This window comes from Ambystoma mexicanum, chromosome 3p (genome assembly GCF_040938575.1).
Source record: "Ambystoma mexicanum isolate Mex_15411 chromosome 3p, UKY_AmexF1_1, whole genome shotgun sequence".
Taxonomy (NCBI): domain Eukaryota; kingdom Metazoa; phylum Chordata; class Amphibia; order Caudata; family Ambystomatidae; genus Ambystoma; species Ambystoma mexicanum.
This window is the reverse complement of record NC_090925.1, coordinates 768,278,727-768,302,529: the sequence shown is the minus strand read 5'-3', so window position 1 is coordinate 768,302,529 and position 23,803 is coordinate 768,278,727. Positions and strand designations below refer to the sequence as shown.

Sequence of the window (23,803 nt, the reverse complement as noted above, 5' to 3'; positions counted from 1 at the left end):
GTGCCGCCTGTGCGGCTGGGGAGGGCGCCCAGTGCACCCCAACCTCCCGCTGGTGCCTCCCCCCGCCGTTGCTGTGCACTACACCCCCAACCCTACAGAACACACCGTCTAGGGCACCCTGTGTAGCACACGCCCCACCCTGTGTTGTACTATCCAGGACCTGTAAATGCTGCTACGCAGTACAGAAACCACACGCACAATAAAACGCAACTACATAACCCATACAACCCCTTTGAAATGCAGCCTATATGGCCCCGATTTGCAACCCAACTCGTGCAGCCTCCCGCTGTAAATCACGACTCGTGTACCCCATTTTCAGCGCGCAGCAAGTCACTCGCATGTGAAACACGCAGCACTTTCAACCACCTCGGAGTTCCACACCCGGTGCCCCACAGATCCATCCCATGAAGAGTTCACACAGTTCTGGACTGTCTATACACCGAGACCGTGCACCAGCCAGCCCCTGGGTGCGGGTTACGTGCAGGGGCAGTCGCCAGTCTCTGGGGGCGGGTTAGGGGCAGGGGGAAGTCTGGCTACTACACATTGCAGCAGTTCTGCATTATAAAGGAGGGTTGAAATAGCCCAAAATCCCCCAGTTGACGGCAGACTTTTTTCCCTACGAGTGGTATGACCACTCCCTAGGTTAATCCCGTAGGAACGGTTCTGTGTGTTTTTACCGCAGACACTTTACCACATTTTTAAAACGAGATTTTTCGTGCAAAGTGCAGATGGAGCCCTCTTCCGCTACCCTCACATTTTGACTCGCCCAAACACACCCGCCCCCTGCATTTTTTTGTCAAAAATGTCCATTAAAAAAAGTGCAGTTAAAACATCTGCTGCTTAATTTATGTGGTAGAGAGACTGAGTACCACAGAAACAAGACTGCAGAAAAATGTAAGGCCAAAAACGTTACTCGCTACACTTCCTGCTAGATATTCCTCACACTTCCACTGTCTTGGTCCTGGTTTTCTGCCTCTCGATAGCTCAAGGATTTTGGTTTTCGCAGGTTTTAATGGGATTTATTGTAAATCCGTTTTCTTTGGCATATTTCGAGAAGGCACCCAAGAGCTTCCCAATTCCAACCCTCGAGCAATCGAATAGCAGGAAATCAAGTTTCCTTTATGGAGATCACCGAACCAGACCCTGGAAATGGAGCAGACTTGTTGCTTCAAATAGTTTGTTTGTGTTGCATCAAATAGACATTGAGGTTGACCGTTTATAATGAAGCCTCTTGTGACAGGATATCATCCGGGTTGGATTTTTCCATTTAAGGGGCCCAGCATTGATTCAAAGATTATTTTGCGCCAGGTCACACAGCACCCGATTTAATGGGATGAGAGCAATCAGAGCGGAGAACATTTAGGCATTAGACGTACACACAATTGGCATTGGAGTCATGCTGAGACTATGTAATACAGGTAGATTTTGGAGTTGGCAATTACAGGCACACCTAGATACGGATAGACTACAGTCCCACCTGGGTGCGTGTTCGAGATGGGCTGGTTCGATCTGGTCTGTGATACTGCGCACAGAAAGGGAGCGAACATTTTTCTGTTTACAAGGGGGGAGCAATGGACCAGAAACTGAGCTTCAATCTTCTGCAGAGAAGAGCAAGTCTAAAGCGTGGCCAAATGCATGCGTCGTACCAAATAATAATTGTGTTAATCTTAAAATGGCCACAGAGCCAAACAGGAATTGGACAGTGGGGCAAGTCGCTAGCTGGTTCCCGTGTTACAAACTCCCAGCAACCCCTTTGTATCTGCCCAACATGCAATGGATGCCAGTCAAACTCAAGCACTATGAATCCTTCTGAATCACTGACCACACCTTCAACAAACTACTCATACTTCTTTTCAAGATCCAGCACTACATTCCTGCTAGATGTTAGCCCAGGGGAACCATTCCCAGGACACAAAATGGCAAAAGCCGGGAAACATTACCACCGCGCGACCGCGTGTGGGGTCACAGAGGAAGAGCACAGGCATTTTCATGGCAGTTTAACATCCTTTAGTCTCAGCTTCCCTATAAACATGCACAGGCCCACCATCAGGGTTGAGGATGATTTGAAGGCCCATTCTGCATGGTCACGGGGCCCGGGGGGGGGCGGGGGGGGGGGGCAAGGGTTGTGGGATAGGTCTTCTGCAAGCTTTAGGATTTTAGTGAAATCCCGTCACTTACCCTCATTCACTATTCCTACAATTGTATGGGCTTGGGTTACGCTCTCTCCACATCTGCCTCAGCTATCTTTTCTGACAGATGTGAAACTGGACACTTGCACAACATGCTATTACGTATTAAGGAATAGAAGGAGAGGCAATGAGGTGATGCAGTGAAGTGCAAAGTTGCCAATTCTGGAATCCCATGATCTGGCTCCTAATCTGGGCTTCCCTCTGCAACCAAAACGGTTTGATCGAAGATAAAGCACTTGCTGTAGATAGTCTTTAGTTCCCTTAGCTACCATTTTGTTTTTTCACATACCTATTCAGACACGTGCACCCTCCCCCGGTTCTTGCCTGACATCCTTAAGATGAAAAAGCTATTTTGAAATCCTTAGAATTCAGTAAAACGAATTTCTCTTTTGCTGGTCCACCGAGATATGCCGAACGGACCACGCAGTCTTCGAACCTACGCGCGCGGTCACTAAACGGACAGACTGAATGGGCCATGCTCATTTGCAACCCATCCCACCAAAACACCACAGCTTGTGTCAAGGCTATGAACAGCCCATCCCAACTGGGTCCATAATACATGATTATAAACACTAAACATTTACTCTGCATAGTGCTCTCTGCTAGTATAATCGCGGCTATTACGCAATGTTTTGCTGGAGTTTGCCATGAAAGCTCAATCCAGGCTGCCAGAGTGGTTCAAGGCCATACCGACGGCAGTGACGCGCTTTAAAAAAATGCCACAAAGTTAACATCGTATGTTGTCAGTAAACATCAACAGGCAACTGTGGCCGTCTCCTTCTTGGGTTCCGATAGCCTGGCCGTCTCATCGCTGAAACTTCCAGGGGCAGGGGGCGGGCACACGCAGCGAGTTCACTCACTGGGAAGGGCGCCAGCTACACGGCTGACGTTTGTTGATTTGATTACAACCCATGAGAAGTGAGGCTTCTCTGCGGCCGGACCTGTGCCCGCGGGAACCCTATAAACCGAGGGTTCGCAGGCATGAAATATTCCCACAGTCACGTTTTTCACGAATCTAGTTGCCTGGTTCCAGCATATTGCAAGCACTCATGTAACTAACGGCGCCGTGATGACCAAGGGCGGTTGTGCGCTTTACAAATGCAAATAAATATTCTGAGCACCGACTAGAGGTCTTCACTTTCCACTTCCAAACCCTCACTTTCACAGGACATACCCTGGCAGTCACTCTTGCGTTTTCACTCTCATCCAGGCCATTAGCCCCACTCACATTTTGAATCCAGAACATTCCTGACCATGTGACAATTTTTTTAAGGCCCCCAAAACGCGCCTTTTTCAGCAATTGGAATCACGCCTGTAACACATTTGTATGGAGCCTAAATGCTATGGTCACCAGAGCCATTTTAAGCAATTTTGGGGAAAGGGGCATAGACAACTTTGCCCCCCCCCCCGCCCTTCACCCAAGTCAAAGAAATTCATGGACCCAGAATATCTGGTGCCGTCGCGGCCCCCTCGATGTGACCAGAACCCCTAGCTTGATATGCTGCCTTGCAGCGATCATAATAAGCCTGGGTGCTCCCTTTCAGTCCACTTACCATCTTCATTGTTGCTGTAATCATAATACAAGTCGCTTTTCAAGGTCAAAATTAGCAGTCCATGAGGAGTGCACTTGAGTCCTAGTATAGGGAAAGTGCACCAATTTATCAATAGCCGCTGCGAGGAAGGTATAGAGGCCGTTTTCTATAAATGCAGGAAACGGATTGTAATAAAAGTGGTGCACATATCCCAGAATAGAGCGAACGCTGATTACCATAACCCAGAATAGAGAGAACTGCAGTTGGCATAACCCAGAATAGAGAGAACGGCAGTTAGCATAACCCAGAATAGAGAGAAGGCCAATTAGCATAGCATAACCCAGAGTAGAGAGAAGGCCAATTAGCATAACCCAGAATAGAGAGAACGCCAATTAGCATAACCCAGAATAGAGAAAAGGCCAATTAGCATAACCCAGAATAGAGAAAAGGCCAATTAGCATAGCATAACCCAGAATAGAGAGGCCAATTAGCATAGCATAACCCAGAATAGAGAGAAGGCCAATTAGCATAGCATAACCCAGAGTAGAGAGAAGGCCAATTAGCATAACCCAGAATAGAGAGAAGGCCGATTAGCATAACCCAGAATAGAGAGAACGCCGATTAGCATAACCCAGAATAGAGAGAACGGCAGTTGGCATAACCCAGAATAGAGAGAACGGCAGTTGGCATAACCCAGAATAGAGAGAAGGCCAATTAGCATAACCCAGAATAGAGAGGCCAATTAGCATAACCCAGAATAGAGAGAAGGCCAATTAGCATAGCATAACCCAGAATAGAGAGAAGGCCAATTAGCATAACCCAGAATAGAGAGAACGCCGATTAGCATAACCCAGAATAGATTACGCCGATTAGCAGCCACACCGAATGCAAAAGCGCCTAGGCATGGATAGAGAAGACCATAGCATAGATGGGGTTGCAGATGAGAAGCTACCAGGAAGGTGTCTGTATCCAGGCAGACAGATTAGAAGGACATGGCTTTCAAGTGGTACTGCAATTCCAGAGCAAAGAAACAAGTGGTTATGCGCAATATATCAATGCCTACTTTTATGGGTGAAGCAACACTATAGCCATTGAAACCACAAGGGAGGCTTTTTTGAAGATCATACCCAGAGAATGAAATCAGTCTAAAAGGCTGTCAATTTTGAATTGTTTAGGGACTGGCATTTTGGACAGGTTAGGCAACACAACATTAAATGAGATGCCCAGGATCACACATCGGTTAAGAGGTGAAGCTGGGATTGCAATTTGTCCACTTTACCATGCTCTTTTCCAGTTCTTACCATAAGCAAAGTGCAATTGTTTGTTAAGGTTGGACTGGCATAAAGTAAAAGAATCCCATTTTATACAACGCACCTGGCAAGTACACAAATCACATAACCCAACATGGCAATTTTCAAAACAAAACGTTATGGAAGCATACGATTCTAGCTCCATTCTCTCCATCAAGGGGTGTGTGTACAAGTACCAGAATGCCAAATGAGGTGATCTTAAAAAGATTTCATTTGGAATTCTCTTTTCCATTTTAAAGCTGTAAATACAGCCAGAACACCGTCTTGTGGATTGTTATTTATGATCAGCAGAAGAATTGCTGAATTGTACAAAAAAGCGAACCGGTTTTTGTGTAAAATAAGCAGACCGTAAAATTACTCGCTAGAGGCCTGCGAGATCTGGTTCGCCATCTTCTGACTAGAAGCCCTTCCACTCAAATGAGCTACATAAAAAGAAAGGTCAGGCTAAGCAATGCCACCAGCATGGGGAGAAGGAAAACCTTTTCACAGAACACAGCGCAGTCTTGTACAGCGATATGAGGATTTGTCCAGGATCACTGTAGCATCCTCTGGCAAAGCCAGGATACACATATGAACCCCTTTGGTTCCACGGTCTTGAATTTGGGTACCTAATAACCTCTCTGGACCAAACCTATGCTCACCATTGGGGTGGCTACCTTGGTTTGATAATCCCCACCACACTGGTCTCCCCGCTCCATCAGCTGACGGAACCGATATCTAGACCTAGCCGCTATTTGGTGCAGATACGATGGTGGTACTGGCACCTACTGTTCCCCTAAAATGTGCCGGAACTCTCCATTTCACCACTGATTTGAGTCAATGTGTTGAGCGAAGATTGCTTCTCACCCGCTGGTCTGTGCCCTATTTAGACTCTATGGCCCTCACTTTGCCCCCATTGCGGATGGGTGGCAGATCGTGCTTTGGAAATATATAGGTATATTTTCAAAAATCGATATAGGATGAGACAATATCATTATCAGAGATATATACATTACATATACTATAATTTTTTATTTACATTTTGATATTTACACAGCTGTGCGCATTCTCAAACGGGAAGAGGAACCCTTATTTGCATCAATGTCTTATAAATAAAGACGTTTGTGACATCCCGAATGTAGTTGACAGTTTACAACTGAGCATATCATATGTCGCCATTAAACCCAAGAAATATTGCAATAGGACTTTTGGTCCATCCCTAGCCCCCATCTCCCGTGTTCATTCACGAGGGTCAATGATAAGGGATTTTGGACATTGGGGCCACAAATAAAACAAGGGAATTTACCACCCACGCATACCAAATCTATTTAAAACGAGGACCACACCTGCCTTAAGGGGTCATTGACAAAACCCTGGCTTGTAGAACAACTGCATTTTCCTTAAAAAAAAAATCAAAATGAAAGATACAAAAAAACGCAACACCAAAATTTACATTTACATTTTTTAAACCGTAATAGATCTGGAGTAGGAATGTTCAACATTAATTTGGGAAGCAAAGGGCGAGGACCATGCCCCTGCCTCCGAGTGCCTAACTGTCTCTTGAATTAATCATAACCACTAGTGTAGGTTTGGACAGGCTTCCATAACAATGATTTTAATGAAAGGGCAAACACCTACCAGCATGTAAAAATAAATGTAGAACTCCAAATATTATCAAGCCCTCAAAAACAGGGTCTAACCTCTGTCCCTCAGATGTTTTAGGCTACAACTTCCATTAGCCCTAGCAAGCCGTAAGGAGCTGTGGAGTTGCAGTGCAAAATATCGGGATTGCCTCAATTTGTAGACTCCTGCCTTAAACTGAGTGAGTAGCCGTGACATACCTTCAGCCAGGAGGTACAATCACCGAACACTGCTGTGGAGTGCGGTCAATACATCCCTCTGTGTGAAAGGCACGCTACCTGGCCTAATGGCACATTATACACTCCCAATCCTACTTGGGAAATGGGAGGAGTGTGCACACACTTTTTTTTATTTTAATTTTGTTCAGTTTGTTACAAACTTTTAAAATACAATCCATTTCATCTCACATGTCATACACGTCTTTTTAGCTCATCCTTTGGATGTCAAAGTATTCAATCTCACAAGGTAAATTACTTTTGTGTTTCTTTTTTGTCAAGTACTCTTGAGTTTTGATGACCATGCCATCCTTTACTAACAGCTTGTCCATTTGATCCAGGTAGAACGTTAGAGCAAGGGTTCGTTTTTTGTTGGTTCCATCGGAGCGTGCCGACCACTACTCTTCACCACACATAGATGGTCTTTCTGATATAAGAATTCCCAGATGTTTGGTTCTCAGGGCTCTGAGTTCTGGGCAAAACAGGGTTAGATGCTTCAGAGTTTCCTTGACACTGCTACAAAATCTACACTTGAGGACTTGAGAACCTCTTTAGTTCGAAATATGTTTAGCCAAAATTTCATTTCTAGCATCCTGTGGTGTTTACTTGGAAACTTCACCAGGTAACTGGGTAACATGTTCAGTACTTTAGCCTCACTGGCAGCATTTTGCATTAGTTTGTGTCGTCATCTCTGATCTACAATGTCTATCCAGTCTTGAATCCACAGTTTTTTGGACCAGGTTCAGAATCCCATGCGGTCGGCGTGCATCCAGAAAGCTGGTTTGTCCCCACAACCCCCACTTTCACTCTACTCACCAAATAAAATAGAAAAAGTGATAGCAATGCGATAGGTTAACTGGAAAAGTTTGTGCGAGTGACAAATATAGGTGTCATGCTAAGGGATGTTGTCTGAAGAATAAATGTTTTTTACGAAATTTGAAAGAATCTCTCCGTTTGCTTCCAATGTGTATTGAATGTATGAGAATATTCAGAAAAATCGATCAAATTGAGCAGAAATACAGGCGATTACTTACATAGGGTCCTTCCAGACGTCTGAGGTTTTTGTAACCCAGACAACATCCCTTAGCATACCGTTTACCCCACAATGAAAGTGGGTTCATTCTGCCCACAGGACTGAAGATAGGGTTCCTGGACTGCCCCTCTTGACCCCCATAAGCATGACAGCCCAAAGAGCCAGACATGCAAGATGCCAGCCCCTGTTTGGCGAGCCCCCAGGAGGGCCAATGGCATCCACACATGCAAATAGATATTCTCTCGGACAACCATTCATACCGTAGCCAGCTGACTTGGATACAGGTGCCTCATTGATCATGTATGCAGGTGCCTCACTGGACCTGACCGACTAATGACAAATATCTAGCTGTGCTGACGTCAATAGAGACACCACAACATAGTAACATTAGACAAAGAAAACTCACATCCCTGCACTTAGTTACATGGACACACGTGCACACACAAAGAACATGCTTACACAGTTCTGTAGATAGATGACGGATACATGCAAATACTGTCGAAAGCCTTTATTATTTTCTCTCATTAGCCAAATGCAGAAACGCAAGAAAAGCAAGAGATGCAGAGCAAGCTTGCAGCCGCTTATTGCAACTAACTATATGGAACTACAGGACCGTATAAGGAACCCGGAAGGACCAAGTACCACTAACCCATAAGGAAACTAATACAATATAGATATATAGAAATCATAGCATAACCATAGGAGAATTACATGCAGTCACAGGCCTCAGAATATGGTTCGAAGGAAAAACTGATTTTGCAGCACACTGTCCAGGACTGGTGCTCGCAGCCAAGGTCAGAGACGAGCAGAACATTCATAAGCTCCAGAGACAAGGAGCCACCTGCAAAAGCAGAATAAATCCTCACTAATTTCAGGCCAGAAAGCCCAATTTCACAGTCTTCACCCACGTGGTGCGGCCGAGCCGAACAATGGCCATTCACCCGCGGTGGGAAGGGGATCAGTTCCCAGCGAAGCAGGCGCAACACAATGCATTTTTTTTGCAACGTTGCAACCTGCAGACACTCTCTAAGGCAAAGTGGTTATACTGATGGCAACAATGGGGACACATCACAGAACGTCTTTCTCATCACCTTGAGAAGGTACACTGAGCGCTGGGAACGGAGCTGGGTCCCAGGCCTTGGGAGGCCAGCTCCAGCCAATCAGGGAACACAAATCCAGCGGTGGATGGCAAAGGCCAATGGTAATCCTGCAACAATGTAATGGATAGTTTCGGGGAAGGCTCAGGCAAAGCCACCTGACATGAGAGGACCAGTTAGCTAACGAGCTGTGATTGCTTGAGATCTTGCCATTTTCTGTCTGGTATAGAAAATAAAGCACAGTTCTAACTTGCCCTTGGCTGAGTCCTCTGTCTGTATACCGGGGGAGGGTTTGTTGGGCCGTGGGTGCTCTCAACAGCGAATGCGTAGTGTGAACCTCGGTCCTCTCTGGTATATCTAAACAAAAGGACTATAGAATTATTTAAGCATAGAAACATTATTTAGATGTTCCTTTAAGAAAAAACATATTCAGGATGTGCCCACTCAACTCAGAACCAACTATAGGAGTCATGACATTATGGCTCAAAACGGATAATCATGTAATTTCCTGAGAACAAGCCCCACAAACAGGCCCTTCTGCTCAAATCTATATGGCAAGTTCCAAAGACCAAGAGGCAGAACGAACGTAAACATACACGCATTCCAATGAACGCATTTAACTGATCGCCACTTTAATATTTTTTTTTTGTTGCATTCAAATTCTTTTATTTCGTATATTCAATCACCACAGGGAAAGTGACATGAATTTCGTCATAATTACAGCTCAGAAGTGTCATTGGTCACATTTGATAGTTAAGCAGCCATCAAAACAAAGGTAGGACTAGGCACTGCAACAACTTAGTAGATTCCAGAGGCATTACAGACATAATAGGAAATAGGTAATACAGCTGTGCTCACATATTGGAGAAACGTCGAACTGAGGGAGGTTTACACGTAGTAGTACCTAGCACTTGCTCCACATATTCCAGAAACGGAGCCCAGGGGGAGCTAAATGTACCCATTAACCCCAGGCCCTTGGGCGGGATATTTTCCGTAACCAATGTTTCCCAACGCTTTGACCACCACATAGCTATAATGGGATCGTCTGGATTGTTCCACATTCGGGCAAACCTAATTTTTGCAGCAGTTAAAAGGTGGGTTGTCAGTCTCGCTATCAGACCTGATATTGGGAAGGTTCCATCCCCGGTGTCACCTATCAGTACAACTCCCGGGTCCCATGGCAGAGCCACATTTTTCACCTGAGCAAGTACCTCTTTCCAGAACAATTGGGTCTTGTCACAAGACCATTATAAGTGAAGGAAAGAGCCCAAAATTGAACAAACTCTGCAACAGAGTCGAGAGTACTAAGGATTAAGTTTGTGTAGCTTCTCTGGAGTCGTGTACCACCTGTAACTTCAATCTTTTTATGTTATTTGCAGTTTATAAAACGTGAAATACTGAATTCTTGGATTTGCACCGTAAATTGATTTTTTAAATTTTAGGTTATGCTGGAGGCGATCGTATTTTAAGCCCTTCAAATATTGGCAAGCACAGGAACTGCGGCTTCTCGTCTGTCTGCCAAGTCTCTGCTCTCACCCGCTTAATGTTTCCAAATTGTTTTGTCGCCAAGGGCACATCTTGTTTAGCAGTTCCAAAAATAATTAGGCGCGGGTGTGCGCACTTACCAGAGAAAGTGTTATCCGCAAACCGCAGCAGCAGACTGCTCTTCCCGACACCTGCAGAGGGGGGGAACGAAACAAGGCATCGGTCACCAGGGGCACAAGCGAAGCACGGCAGGGGCGTTGGCAATGGACTAGGGCATAAGCAACACAGCGTGTGCGGGAGCCCGCACAGGCAAAACACACCGCTCTCAAGAGAGCGGAGCCTTGTAGCGAACTTCGTAACATGGCTGTCTAAATTGCATTTAATTTCTAGTACTTTATGTTAACATACCTGCCAACATTCTGTGACCAAAAAAAGTAGGATTTTTCAAGTTTCAAAAATAATACGTCACATAACAATTACATCACACGAAAATACAAAACATGTATTCTTGGCACAACTGAGCATTCTAAAATACACAACCAAACAGCACAACATGGAAAGCTATTCAAATGTTTAAAATGTATCATTCTGAATGGTAAGTTAACACCGAATTCAATGAGCTAACGTCATAGAAGTTCATCACACAGAGCTAGGAGGCAACGTTTGCCACTGCTCTGTAGCAGCAGCCTGGGCAATACATATTAATTCCGGCAGTGCAAGAGTAATAACTGGACAACATAGAGACTGATGCCCTCCTCAGTCTCATATGCAGATGCTGTGTGATGGTGGTACGCTCTGCCACTTGCCTTCACTGGTGGTTCGCCTAAGGGCTGTCCCGGCCAGAGTGCAGGACAGAATCACGTAGCTGTCAGGTCAGTGGATTGGTCTGAGCCCATTACTAATATTAATCACTTACCCGCCCACCGCACACACAGACTAATGTGTTGCATGCTATGTCCTGGAGCCTGCCTTGAAGTCATATAAATTACCTGCCCTTTTAAAAGCAGTAGGATCTGTCACCCAAATCTGTAGGCGTAGGACTGCTTAAAGAGCAGTAGCCTACTGCCTAAATCAGTAGGGTTGGCAACCGGGGAGCCGACTTATGAATTTCCCGGGGGGGGGGGGGGGGGGGTGGCGGGGGGGAGTTGGGGGGTGGTACCCAAATACAGGAAGTGACATCACTGGCAGTTATTTGACCGCAAATTTACATGTAGTCGCCAACTTGGTGCAATGACACGTGGGGGGGGCGGGTGTTGGCGCGCGCAGAACAGTAGAAACATTGGCTAGCATGCATTGCATATACTAAAGTCAAGAAAAAAGGAGATTTTAGCCTTCGAATTGCATTCCAGTAAGACATCACTGCCCCTACTCCACTGCTCTATAATCGTCCAGCAACACAACTAGGATGGGAGAATGAAATGCTTGCTGAACAGAAGGTACAGCTGCAAGGTGGAGTACCACCACCACCAAAAAAAAAAAAGTTCCCAATTCAAGGGAAAGGAGAAGTAAAGACGTTTCCCGATTAAAAACTACCAAGCAAGACGTGTGTGGTACCATAGTTCAGTAAAACATCAACAATTCAAACTTACAATAGTGCTGCTGTAGATTGGCCAGCCACAAGTGAAATTTGCTAAGATGTTACCTCTGGGTAACCAGATAGAGTTAGGGATGTAGCTTAATCTTAAACCTTTCAGTGGACACATCAGATGTGCTGCTGAAGTATAATGCAATCAAGTGTGGTTGGCAAGTATGTGGTAGGAAAGCAACACCCAAACACAGCAGGGGGTTTACTCTGCCGCTGAGACAACGCAGAGCGTAGTTGTGCAAGTTCCCATACGGTTTGTCAAACACAGGGTTTCCCGCCCTCGTATGGCAGGCCTCGCCATTTCAGAAAGACTCCCGCGGTCCTCACGTAGCCAGCCACAGGGGAATCAAACCTCCCCAACCCCCGCGGTGGAACACAAAATTAAACAGCACATGCATTGCACCAACATGTAAAACCTGCAACATAATCCCATCATCGCCGTCAGCTGCACCCATCGTCGGCATTCGTTTTTAGTCCAAAAGCCACAAGCTCCAGTGCATAACTTTCCACACTCCGTGTAATGCTTTCCAGTAGAAAGTTCAAATCGGAGCTCGGAGGACCCCCGTACAGCAACTTCAAAAGACTGCTGCGTTATTAGTCTCATGCTGCTTTTTACGGGATTTCAGCACACAGCGGCCCTACGCCCTCAAATTGTCTCTAAACTTATTTTTTTTAAAAACCTTTTCCATCTACCCCCGCTCCGCCCAAACAGGCACTAGGGGAGGAATGTCTTCTCTATGGCACAATCACCGACAGGACGACCACAATCGCCCCGCGAGGCACAAGAAGTTTAGAGTACACACGTTTTTCGCTGAAGAACCCCTTTTAGCTTCAATGATTCAAAGCACGTGGGAATGCAGCAGAGTCTGGTCCACGTGAAGATTGTTGGGTGCAGTGGGACACGACATCGGGTGGAAGCGGGCTCAGCAAAGGGGCGTGGCCTATTGTGTCGGGCGTGGACCAATGAAGAGTGGGGGGAGGGCGGGGTTAGGGGAGACCATCACGAGCCCCCATGCATCTTTGCTGAACCCATGAGAAAGCACCAATGCAAGCTACTTCTGATTTTCATATCATCAAAGAGCATTTTGAGAATAAAAACAATGTTTAAGTATGTTGATGTTAAAAAGGACATTTATACCGTGCACTATCACACCCGGAGTGGTCCCCTGGCGGATCTGAAAGATAAGAGGGTAGGGAGGGTTAGTAGGGTGTAGCGGGATAAAGTTAGAGCGAGACTGGTGGTGTCTTGTGGCAGCTTCAGTTTAGTTAACACCGTTCGCAGAGCATGGGTGTGGTTTACGGATCGGTAGACTCCCATGAGCTGTTGTGCGAGACTATGTGTGGTTTGTTTTGTTGTTGCGGTGTAGTGAAGTGCGTGCGGTTTGCTGTGCAAGAGAGTGGTTGTGTTTTAGGGTTTGAGAGGTGTAAGCTCAGAGTTGAGGTTTTTTAGCAGCTGGGTTAGTGGGGTTACCTCTGCTTCGGGCATCTGTGTTCGGGGTCTCAGCCCTATTCTGCAGGAGTGTTCCTTTGACTGTTCATTCATGTGGTTCTGCCCAAGGTGGTGGCATGTCTCTGACTGGTGATCTGTGGGTGGGAAGGTGGCGGGGGACTCCCCTTCCCAGGGTTGAGATGGCAAAGGTTGTGGGTTGCTCTTTGGTTGTCAGTGGGGTCTGCCTGCCCTTGCCTTCCTGAGCTTCTGGTGTGCGATTGCCTCCCTCCGAATCCTAAGGGTCCCCGGTTCTGTTGGGTTCTAGGTAATGATTAGTGCTCCTTCGTCTTCAGCTATGATCCCGGTCTCTTGGGCTTTGCCTAGCGGAGGGTGTTGGATCGGGAAAGGGTGAGTAATGAGTCTCCTTCACTCTATACTTATTGCCGCGTGTGCTTGTTTCTAGCATGTTCTATTTCCACTGGTATCTGTTAGTTGATTCTGTCCGGTTCTGAGGTGAAGAGCCAGGTTTTGAGTAGTGTCCTGAATTTTAGGTGGTCCTTTGTATTGCATATTTCTTTCGGAAGCGGGTTTCAAGTTTTTGCTGCCAGGTGGGAGAATGAGTATCCCCCATGTTTTTTTTCTTGTGTATGGTTTTGGTTCCAGGAGGATGTTATTGCTTCATCTGAGTGTTCTTGTCGGTTGGTAAATGGTAATTTCAATTTGACATTTTAGATTATGTGATTTGTGATATTGAATATAGAATAGAATGCCACAGGCTGAAGTTTATATGGCAAGTAATGGAGCGCCAATACTGGATTCAACAGAGTGAATTGCATATGCAATTACAGCCAGAAGAGAACAAATAGGTACTGTCTATAGAAGAACAAGTAACACCGGAAGTGATCAATGGTTATCCCAAAGTGTTTAGCAAAGAAGTGGGAGTGCGTGGGAGGTTTGTGCAGGAGATCACATTAAAGGATCGAGCAGTACCAGTGAGAAGCAATGTGCGCAAGCTACCAATTAAAGTTCAAGGGGAATTGGATCAACCGTTACAAGATATGGCGAAGAATGAGGTGCTTGAACCTATACAAAGTGCAGAATGGGTTCTTCAGTTGTATTAATGAAAATAATCACATGGTAAGATAAGGATGTGTGCTGGTTTAAGGAATCTAAATGAATTTGTGGTGGGCGATTGTCAACGTTTTCCAAATTTGCTAAAATGTTTACCGTCATTAGGTGAAGCTAAACTATTCAGCAGTTTGGATAAGACGAGAGCTTATCACCAAATAAGACATCATCAGGAATCAAAACGACCAACAGCTTTTATAACCGGTTTGATTTCAGTTTAGGCGGATGCCCTTTGGTCTGGCACTTGCAGCTGTGTTCCTGAGAATAATACAGAATTTATTTAGAGGAATAGCTGGAGCGGTTGCATTCCAAGATGATGGATTTATTTATGGCAAAAATAAGGAAGAACGTGAATTAAGTGTTAGCAATACTAGGAAATGGTGGGATGATTTTAAAGATGAAGAAATTTAAGTTTGGCGTAAAGGAGGTGGAGTATTTGGGAGACAGCATACCTGGGCATCAGACAAAACCGAATCACTTGGATGCTATACAGTGAGCCCCATCTCCTAAGCATGTAGAACAGTTGCGATCATTTCTTAGGCTGACAGAGTTCTATTCAAGATTTGTGGAATAATTTGCTCATAAAACTAAGCCTGTTGAAGAGATTACTAAAAAAAAGGCAATGCATTTGAATGGACAGAAATAATTTGAATGGACAGAAATAGAAAGGAAATAAAAGGAGATACAATTGGCATTTCCACGTATGTTTTGAGAGTTGAAAAGGATGTGCATTAGGAGTGGATGTAAGCAGTTATGGATTGTCTCAAAAAGACAAAGAGTTGTGAGTAGTGGCATATGCATCTAGAACTGACAGGAAGTGAATGGAAATATTGTGTGAAAGACAAAGGCTCTTGCCTGTACTTGGGAAGTGGATCATTTCAAAATGTTCTTGTGGGGGATGGAATTTAACAAAAACTATCCACAGGCCATTAATGCACGTTTTGGTGCCAGTTGGCGGTGTAATCAGCAAGACTGCAAAGGCTGGTAATTAAACTACAAGGGTACAAGTTTATGGTAGTCTATATAACCGGCAGAGACAACATAAAAGTGGATGGCTTGTCAAAGCTAGCGATAATAATAATCTCCGAGTCTGAGTGTGAAGTTGCTTGTATAGAAGTGAGGAGCAGATAAGTGCAGAATTGGATGGTTGTTTAAAAAAAGAGATTTCAAGAAATTAATGGCAAGAGAAAGGACGAGGTGTTAGCTAGACTAAAAGTAGTGTGTAAATGGATGGCTACCTGAAAGAGGATTAGGAGAACTGAGTTTCGTGTCAAAGATTTCAGATTAACTTTGTGTCCAAGGTGAATGTGTAGTAAGAGGTGAGGTGTAGATTCTGCCCCGGACACGATTGATTAGAGTAGTGCATGAGGGACATTTGGGTATAACGACCAATAAAAGGAAATAAGAGCATATTTCTGGTGACAAGAGTATGGATTTCAAAATGGAGAATGTAGTGAAATTGTGTATCCATTGAGAAAATAGTGACTAGACATTGGGAACAAGGATGAGTCCTATGATTCAAGTTGAATTACTCGTAGGTGCATGAAAGAAAATAAAAATTGCCATAGACATAGTAGGCCCATTCCAGGTGTTACCCAAGGATTGTAGATATTTGTTGAGTGTAATGGATTATTACTCAAAGTGAAACAAATGAGGTGATGGCTGGAAGGTTTAGATATAATCTTACCCTCTGGCAATACTCTGGGCAACCCTCCAGATCATCATTCTTCACCTGCCAAGCCATTACAACAGGGGAAAGCCCAGATGCAAATCAGGCTTGGTCCCACCCCCAAAAGGGGCAGTCCAGCCTTAACTGATTGGTCACATCCCTACTGCACGAGACCACAAGCATCCCCAGATATGTCTCAGCCTCATCAGTAAGGAGAAGCTTGGGTCTCTAGGCCCAGCAGGCACGGGGCCCACGTCTGGGTATACCCGTCCCACCCAGGGGGACTATAGCAAAAACAAACAAACAAAAAGGAGGCGGTGGCTGTGATGTTTAGAATTCGTCTTAACCTCTGGTATGGCTTCCTCTTTTGTGATGGTGTGGCAGGTGAAGACTGTTGGTCTAGAGGGTTGCCCAGAGCAATGCCAGCGGTAAAGATTAATTTTAAACTTCCAGTAATCACCTCTTGTTTCGTTATTACTCAAAGTGGCCAGTAGTACAACCCATGAGAGAGGTGGATACAATGAGCATAACTTTCCTACAAATAGTATTTGCCAATTAGGGAGAACCGGAGACAATTGTGTTGGAAAACAGAGTGCAATTTAAATAAAACAGAAATGGTTGAGTTTTTAAGGGAACATAACAGCATACATTTGTGTACTTCTCTGTATCATCCACAATGCAACAGAATGACTGAAAGAACTCGTTCAGGTGTGTGGAGAATAAGTTGAACTTCTGGAAGGAGGTCATGAAGGAGTTCATGATTTTTCTGTGCATCGTACTACTCCGCGTGACTGATGTGACCCCTTTCCGTTTAATGAGTGGGCGTTTGACATAACAGGTTGTGCCCAGGATGGGTGAGAGAAGAAGAAAGACAATACAAGTGTAATGAAGCTATGCAGAGAGATTTGCAAGTAAAAGATAAAGTCAGCAGAAAACGAATGCAGACAAGAGACTAGGAGCAAGGATGCTTTGCACACGAGAAGGTGATTGGGTAAGAGTTTGGTTGCCTGTAAAATTGGCCAAGGGAGTGTCGAGAAAATGAACCAGATTATGGTGTCAGAAGAGAAAGGTTATGGATGAGAGCAGGATGAGTGGACCGTAGCAGGATCTACTGAAAGAGCAGGAGGTGAATGTACAAAACAGCATTCAAGTTAGTGACGAGAGACAGATAGAGGAAGTGTGTGCAGCATAAAGACGAAATTTGGAGAGTTAAACCCATATGAAGCACAAGGTCTGTGTTGAGAGGTCCGCCGAGGAGGTACAAAGATTATGCACTATATTAAAGAAATGTTTTCTTTAAAGTTTGATCATATGGAGAAAAAAAAGTGAAATGTGTAGCATAAATCGTTTAAGGGGGTCCTCCTGCGTGGGAAACCCGCAAACGTTTAACATTCTGGGATGACGGCATTGATTTAGTACACAACATACCCCAAGAGTAAAATGTAAACCACGAGTCATAACCATTTGGAAACATTCAAATATTCATACTGGGAGGCAAGTGCTGGTTATGTTTTTTATCAATTGGTCCAAGTCAACCATACGCACTTTCGGTGTCAAGTGCATACTCGTTCAGGTCTGGATGAGCACAGCAGCTCCTCACACCCCCCGCCCCGCCCCGCAGGAGGGCTCACTGCTGGCATCCAAAAGGCGCCACGAACACAAGGCACCCTTCTATGCCGCCAAGCAGTGGTGCAAAGCGGTGTAAGGTGACCCGGGGCACGCACGTACGTGAGTAAATCAGAGGCAGCACCTGCTGCCTGTACTCTACTTAGCAATCGCGCACAGCCCAAGGCAATGGTGGCCGCCCCAAGGTAAATACACCCTGAGGGCAATTTGAGCCCTCACCAAGAAACTGGCATGAGCACATGAACATCTGATCAGGCTAAGTCTCTCGGCCTTCGTTCCGACCACACAGAGTTTGAACCCGCCCCTCTACAACAAAAGATCATACACGCTAAGCCCTTGAAAGGTGTAAATGGATTTCCTGGATGCAAAATCCAAACCCGGGGAGACATTTTGTGCTGGATCCCAGAAAAATACGGCTTAGTGACCAGTGCTGCATACAAGTGTGACTTTCCACAAGCAAGTCACCACCCCTTGGGATTCTGGTACTTCAGACTTCCACACGTTGCGCATCATGCCTGGGAATCATGCGCATGCGTTCATCTTGCACTTCGTGCCGTGCGACATGTCCCAGGGGCTCCTCAAGTTTGTGCGACAGCTCCACCCCTCCAGCTAGCTTCCGATAGGGAGGACTACTCCTGCTTCTATGAGAGTACACGAGGCCCCTCAGAAATAAATCAAAAGTAACAGGCTTACTGCTCACAGATTTATGAATAGAGTATAGGGCTTGCCTGCCCCACCTCATAAGAGCTGCAGGCAAACCTACTTGCTGGCCTGGAGGAAGCCACGCCCGCTCTCAAATTCCTGCGCACATTAAGTTTCAGTCCCTTTGTCCCATTGACCTGAATTTCTGGGTTGAGGGTGGGGTGGGATATGCAATACGGAACATAAAGCGTTGTGTTTGCACAGGCCCCTTGCTACAACTAGACGAGCACGCACCGCTTCTAGTGTGGCGAACCTACACTTGCTTAAGGCAAAATTATAGATCCCGATAGCAACTGCTGTCGAGACCCACCCACCCCGTCAGAGGAAACGTTCTTGGCCCCCCGTGCCGTCGTCGCATATGACAAACTGCCACCGTTTTAATATATGCCCCCAGCAGCGTAAACACGCAGAGAATTTTTTTTTTTTAAAAAAACATGTCAATCAAGATCCAGAACTCGGCGTCACCCAACATATGGCATGAATCGTTGCTTTGTGGCGCCATTACAGAACGGACGAGCGTGGCATGCATTTCCCATTAGCAGCCAGGCCTGCAAGCACTGCGTGCCAACTGCTCTGGGCGACAGGCCTCGCCCGAATGCAGGAAACCAGCATTCCCGCCAAAATAACGTTAACAAAAGCTTACCACACAAAAGATTTCCAATTTATAAAAAAAAAAAAATCCAGCATTCTGCTTACAGTCTAGAATATGAACAATGTACTAGGTTGGCTACACGACAAACGAATTGAAATGTATTTCTCGAATGATAAAACAATTTGCAGGCATTAAACTATTAGTTATTTTTACTCGAATTCAAATAAATTTGTGGTCCAATTCGCTCGGATTCAAAGTGACGATCTTGCAAGTTGCACAAAAAACGCTGCAATGGCCGCCCCACCTACTGAGCTACACTTCCGGGATCCCTATCACAGGCGCGTCCTTGCAGCCGCAGGAAACGGCCACCTTCCGATTCCGCTGAAACACGGCCTGTATCCGTAAACAAGTCATTACGCCGTCACCAAACCCTCGCTCCTGCTTGTGGGATATCTAATCTGCACCCCTGGTCAGCAGATTTGACATCCTCTTCCGGTTTGGACACTTGGACAAATGAGTTCCATGGGCATATCTATAATGTATTTGGGTCTTCAGTGTAATCAACGTAAGCCAGAGCATAGCTAAGGCTGGTCCTCGTTTATACAAGTCACAGTGTGGGATGGTAGGAAAAGAAAACTGAAAAAATAAAATTCAAAAAAAGAACTACCCGTTTTAGGATTCAAGCTAAAAAAATAAAATGAGGGAAATCATGCTGGTTATGGCAGCTACCCAAAACCGGTCCAAATACCCACATTTAAACTACCCCCTCGAGACCATCGCTGAAGTCCGCGCCGCTCCACAACAAGCGCAGGAAAAGCCAACCGTTTTGGCTGTTGCGAAGGCATGGGATAGGCATTTGCCAGGCCCTGGCATAATAGTGCTACCTGGTCATAACATGTCAACAGCTAGAAAATGGGGAAAGTACCTGTATACAGAGGGGTAACCACTTCCAGCTGGAAGCCACTAGCCAGCCTTAAAAAGTTGCTCGCCCGTATATTATCTGCATAAACGCAGCACGCCATTTCCTGCTCGCCAAGAGTTAATTATCATATTTTAAGGCCTGCCAGCGGCTGGGAATATGAGGCCAGTGCTGGAAAAAAAGCCAATTTAATGCATATGGACAAGCCAAAATGGTTGGTTATGTCAATGTTTCTTTTTAACAGGACTTGAAAGCAAGAAGCCGAGGCAAGGGCACGCATACTGCTTATAAATCAAGCGGCTGGAGGGCACACTTGGTTATAACATTTTTATTGCACCAGGAATATTAGTTGCAATTAAATCATAACTCCCAGAAGACTGCACAGGAAAACAAATTGGCAGGCCCTACACAGTACAAAGAGATCAATGTTATTTGTAATCGAGCATCCTCCAAGAGAGCCCAGCATGATGCGTGTTGGGCCCAGAGGGGCACATAGTGGGTGGGAATGGCCATAGGGATTAGCAGGGCCAGAGCAGTGAATAGGCTGGTAAAAAGCCACCACTCACACCAGTAGTGTGTCGAACCTCCCATCCCATCCCATCTGTACTGTATTTATTGGGGGGGGAGGGCGAGGGGGACAACGTGTCATTCTTCCATAAATAATTTACAAAGTAGGCAATAGTAGAGCACAGACGCAGTCCTAGATTAAGGCTCCCTTGCATAGGAGCATTTTTTACTCGAGTGCTGTACGGTAGGCGTCCAGGGGGTAAGAGTGGGAACAGGGAATGGTGGACATCATTTTTAACATTGAAGGCCGGCGGGCAGAATGCAGGCGAGTTGGGTCGGGCACTTCACTTGAATCAGCAGATGGAAGGGTTGGGGGGGGGGTTCCTTCCATTGGAAGCAGAAGTCTGAGCAGAACTTTGAAGAGTTCCACTGAAGAGATGGCTTTCATGGACAGAGCAGTGGAGGGTGTCTAGGGAAGCACTCCAGTGGAGTGAGAAAAGGAGAGATAAGGAGTAAAAGCCGGAGGGGGGGGAAACCGGCCACGAAGGTGGATGGACGAGACTATGGATGAATTTATAGACTAGTAGCAGGAATTTAAAGAGTGGTTTTGCATGAGGAGCCATTGAGAGGGGCGACAGTAGGTAGAGGAGGATGTGGGAAGGTAGAAAAGGGTGCATGCCTCCACGTGTTGAGAGAAGCATGAGAGTAGAGGGGTAGAACAAGTAGTAGGCCTGTGCAGTAGTCTGGCTTGCTTGTATGGCACAAATGTAGAGGTGTTTTAGTTGGCTGGTGGGTGGGGTGTTGGCACATTATTAACATTTTTGGGAGGCCGAGTCCGGCTTCCACTGCCGGTGGACGTGATCAACTGGAAGAGTTTAAGGTTGCTGATAAAGAGAATCCCATGATTGTGAGCCATGGGTGAGGAGATCAGCGGCAAAAGTGCGTGGAGAGAGGTTGGCATTTGAGTCAGGAAGCCAAAAAAAAGAAAGAAAAAAAAAGTACTTCATCTCAAGAGTTGAGCATGGGTCAGCAAAGAGCCATCCTGTGGTGGATGGCAGTTAGCTATGGGTTCAGAGATTGCAGGGTGGGGGGGCGTAGAGAAAGATAAGAATTGCGTCAGCAAAGAGGTGATAGTATGCTGAGGGAGGAAGTGCATTGGTTGACGAGAAGTGGACCTAGGGCTGATCATTGAGAATAACCCACAGGGGGCGGGGGGAGGTCATGGCCGGAGATGCTAGAGGCTCTGGACACTGATCAGTCAGAGAGGAACACCCAGTCAAGTGTCCTTGTAACGAAGGAGGGAAAGCATTTGAAGGAGGGAGTTATGAACGACAGTGTCAAAGGCGCTGTAAACGTCTAGAAGGATGAGAATGGAGGAGCGACGAGTGGTGGGCAGCCGTAAGAGCACGAGCAACATGGAGAAGAGCAGCCTCAGTGGAGTGTTTGGGCCGGACTTTAGGTTAGATATGAGTTGGGGTGGTGGGGCCTGTGCAGTGGAGGACAACCCTCTTGAGGATTGTAGAGTGGTAGGGAAGGCAAGAAACGGGTCTGTAGAATGAGGGGTTGTCAGGGTCAGTGCTTCGTTTCTTAGGGAAGTGGTGGTTTTGTAACAGCCTGGGAAGATGCCAGAGGTGGAGTAAGAGAAGTGAGAAGAGGTCATAAGTGCAATTCCATAATTTTTGGGGCATAGTTGTCATTTCGAGTTCAGGATGCGTTAGTCGAGTATAGAGGTTCAGTGAAAGTTGGAGAAGTAGTAAACAGGAGAGTTTGGGGAAGATGGGGAGAACGAGGAAGGGGTGGAGAGTGAGAAGGGTGGACAGGTGGAGATAAGTAGGAGCCAAAGTCATCAGCAGACAAAAGAGGAAACAGAGTGGTTCTTTGTTGGGGGTAAGGGTGGCATGGCCTCCAGGGTCCTTGATAGTTTGAAAGGGTGAGAGGAAAGAAGGTTTGTGTAATACGAGGCTTTGACTGCATCTAGAACCGTAGCCAAGGCCCCTGTTGGAAGAGAGGGGAAATCGGTTTTTGCACCCGTGGTGCAATTAGCCAAGCATGGCTGCCCGCCATAGCTGGATGGATGCCTGGGGAAATCTATGGTTGCAGGAGGGTGTAAAGGGGCGGAAGGGTACTGATCAATGAAGGGAAGCCAGTACAGAGTAATTAAAAAAAAAATCAATGGAGAAAGCAAATTGAGTAGAGATTGCTTGGAGCGAGGTGCTGACTTGGCCTTAGGCCTTAGTTCACTTCTGAGAGGTTGTTGTGAGTACCCCAGTGCAATAATTTCGGCCTAACGGTGGCACCAAAGCACTACACAATAGCCAAAATTAAAAAGCACTACTCACAGCAATCCTGCCACCATGGATTTATTTTAATGGTGTGTGAAGTACGATTTGTCGCCTTCCGGCAGAGGTGACCAGCACGCAGCCACCAGATGCTTTGCCATACAATGCCCATGGACCTTCACCATGGATTATGCAGAGGATGGTCGTCGTAGGCCAAAACATCTGGGTGGGCTGAATGTTGACCACCAATTCCTTAGGGCCTCTACAAAGTTTACCTGTCAGGCAGAGGATTAGAAGCACTCGTGACTGTCTAATCAGCTGATTATGTAAGGGCGGGCAGCCAAACGGAAGGTCTCCAACTGGAGATTCCCAGTCCCACAGGGGTCCAGGTCCGGACACCTAAGAATAAGGAGGTGATTTATTTCTCCCCCTCCCAGTTCCCCCCCCCCCCCCATCTCCTGCAAACACTGGGCACAAGCCACTATCAAGCATTGTGTTAAACCTGCACATTTAAATACTGCCACAGGCAGGGTGACAACATGTTGCGACATCCAGGACTGGCGCTACAGCATGGCAATTCTAAGCAGCCATTTAGGACAGCAAGGGGGGGGGGGTAGGAACCAGATGTGGCCTACGAATATCAAATTTGGCTCCATTAGAGGGGGAAATGGGAACCAATAGGGCACTTGACCGTAAGAGGCACAGGGTCTGACATAGGCTCCGCCTACTCAGATTACCACTTGTTCCTTCCCTCCAGGTATTCCCTCCGATCAGGCCCCAGTGATTAACCAACAGGTATCCATTATCTGGCCAGCATAGAATATCTTTTGCAATTCACACACAGTGGTCTAGTTTCTGAATCCTCCCGTTCGCTCTATGCACCAGG

At 46.1% G+C, this 23,803-nt stretch overlaps 1 protein-coding gene across 2 annotated transcripts in view; it reads right to left on the bottom strand.

Annotated features, from left to right (window-relative positions):
• The window catches only part of LOC138580843 (ras-related protein Rab-35-like), a 226,381-nt gene that overhangs the window by 57,453 nt on the left and 145,125 nt on the right, over window positions 1-23,803 (bottom strand). The window contains exon 2 of one of the 2 annotated variants that reach the window (XM_069651706.1): window positions 10,622-10,672. The exons of the other annotated variant lie outside the window; for it this stretch is intronic. Coding sequence (XP_069507807.1) covers window positions 10,622-10,672 — 51 coding nt within the window. The remainder of the gene's footprint in view (window positions 1-10,621; window positions 10,673-23,803) is intronic. 2 annotated transcript variants of the gene reach the window in all.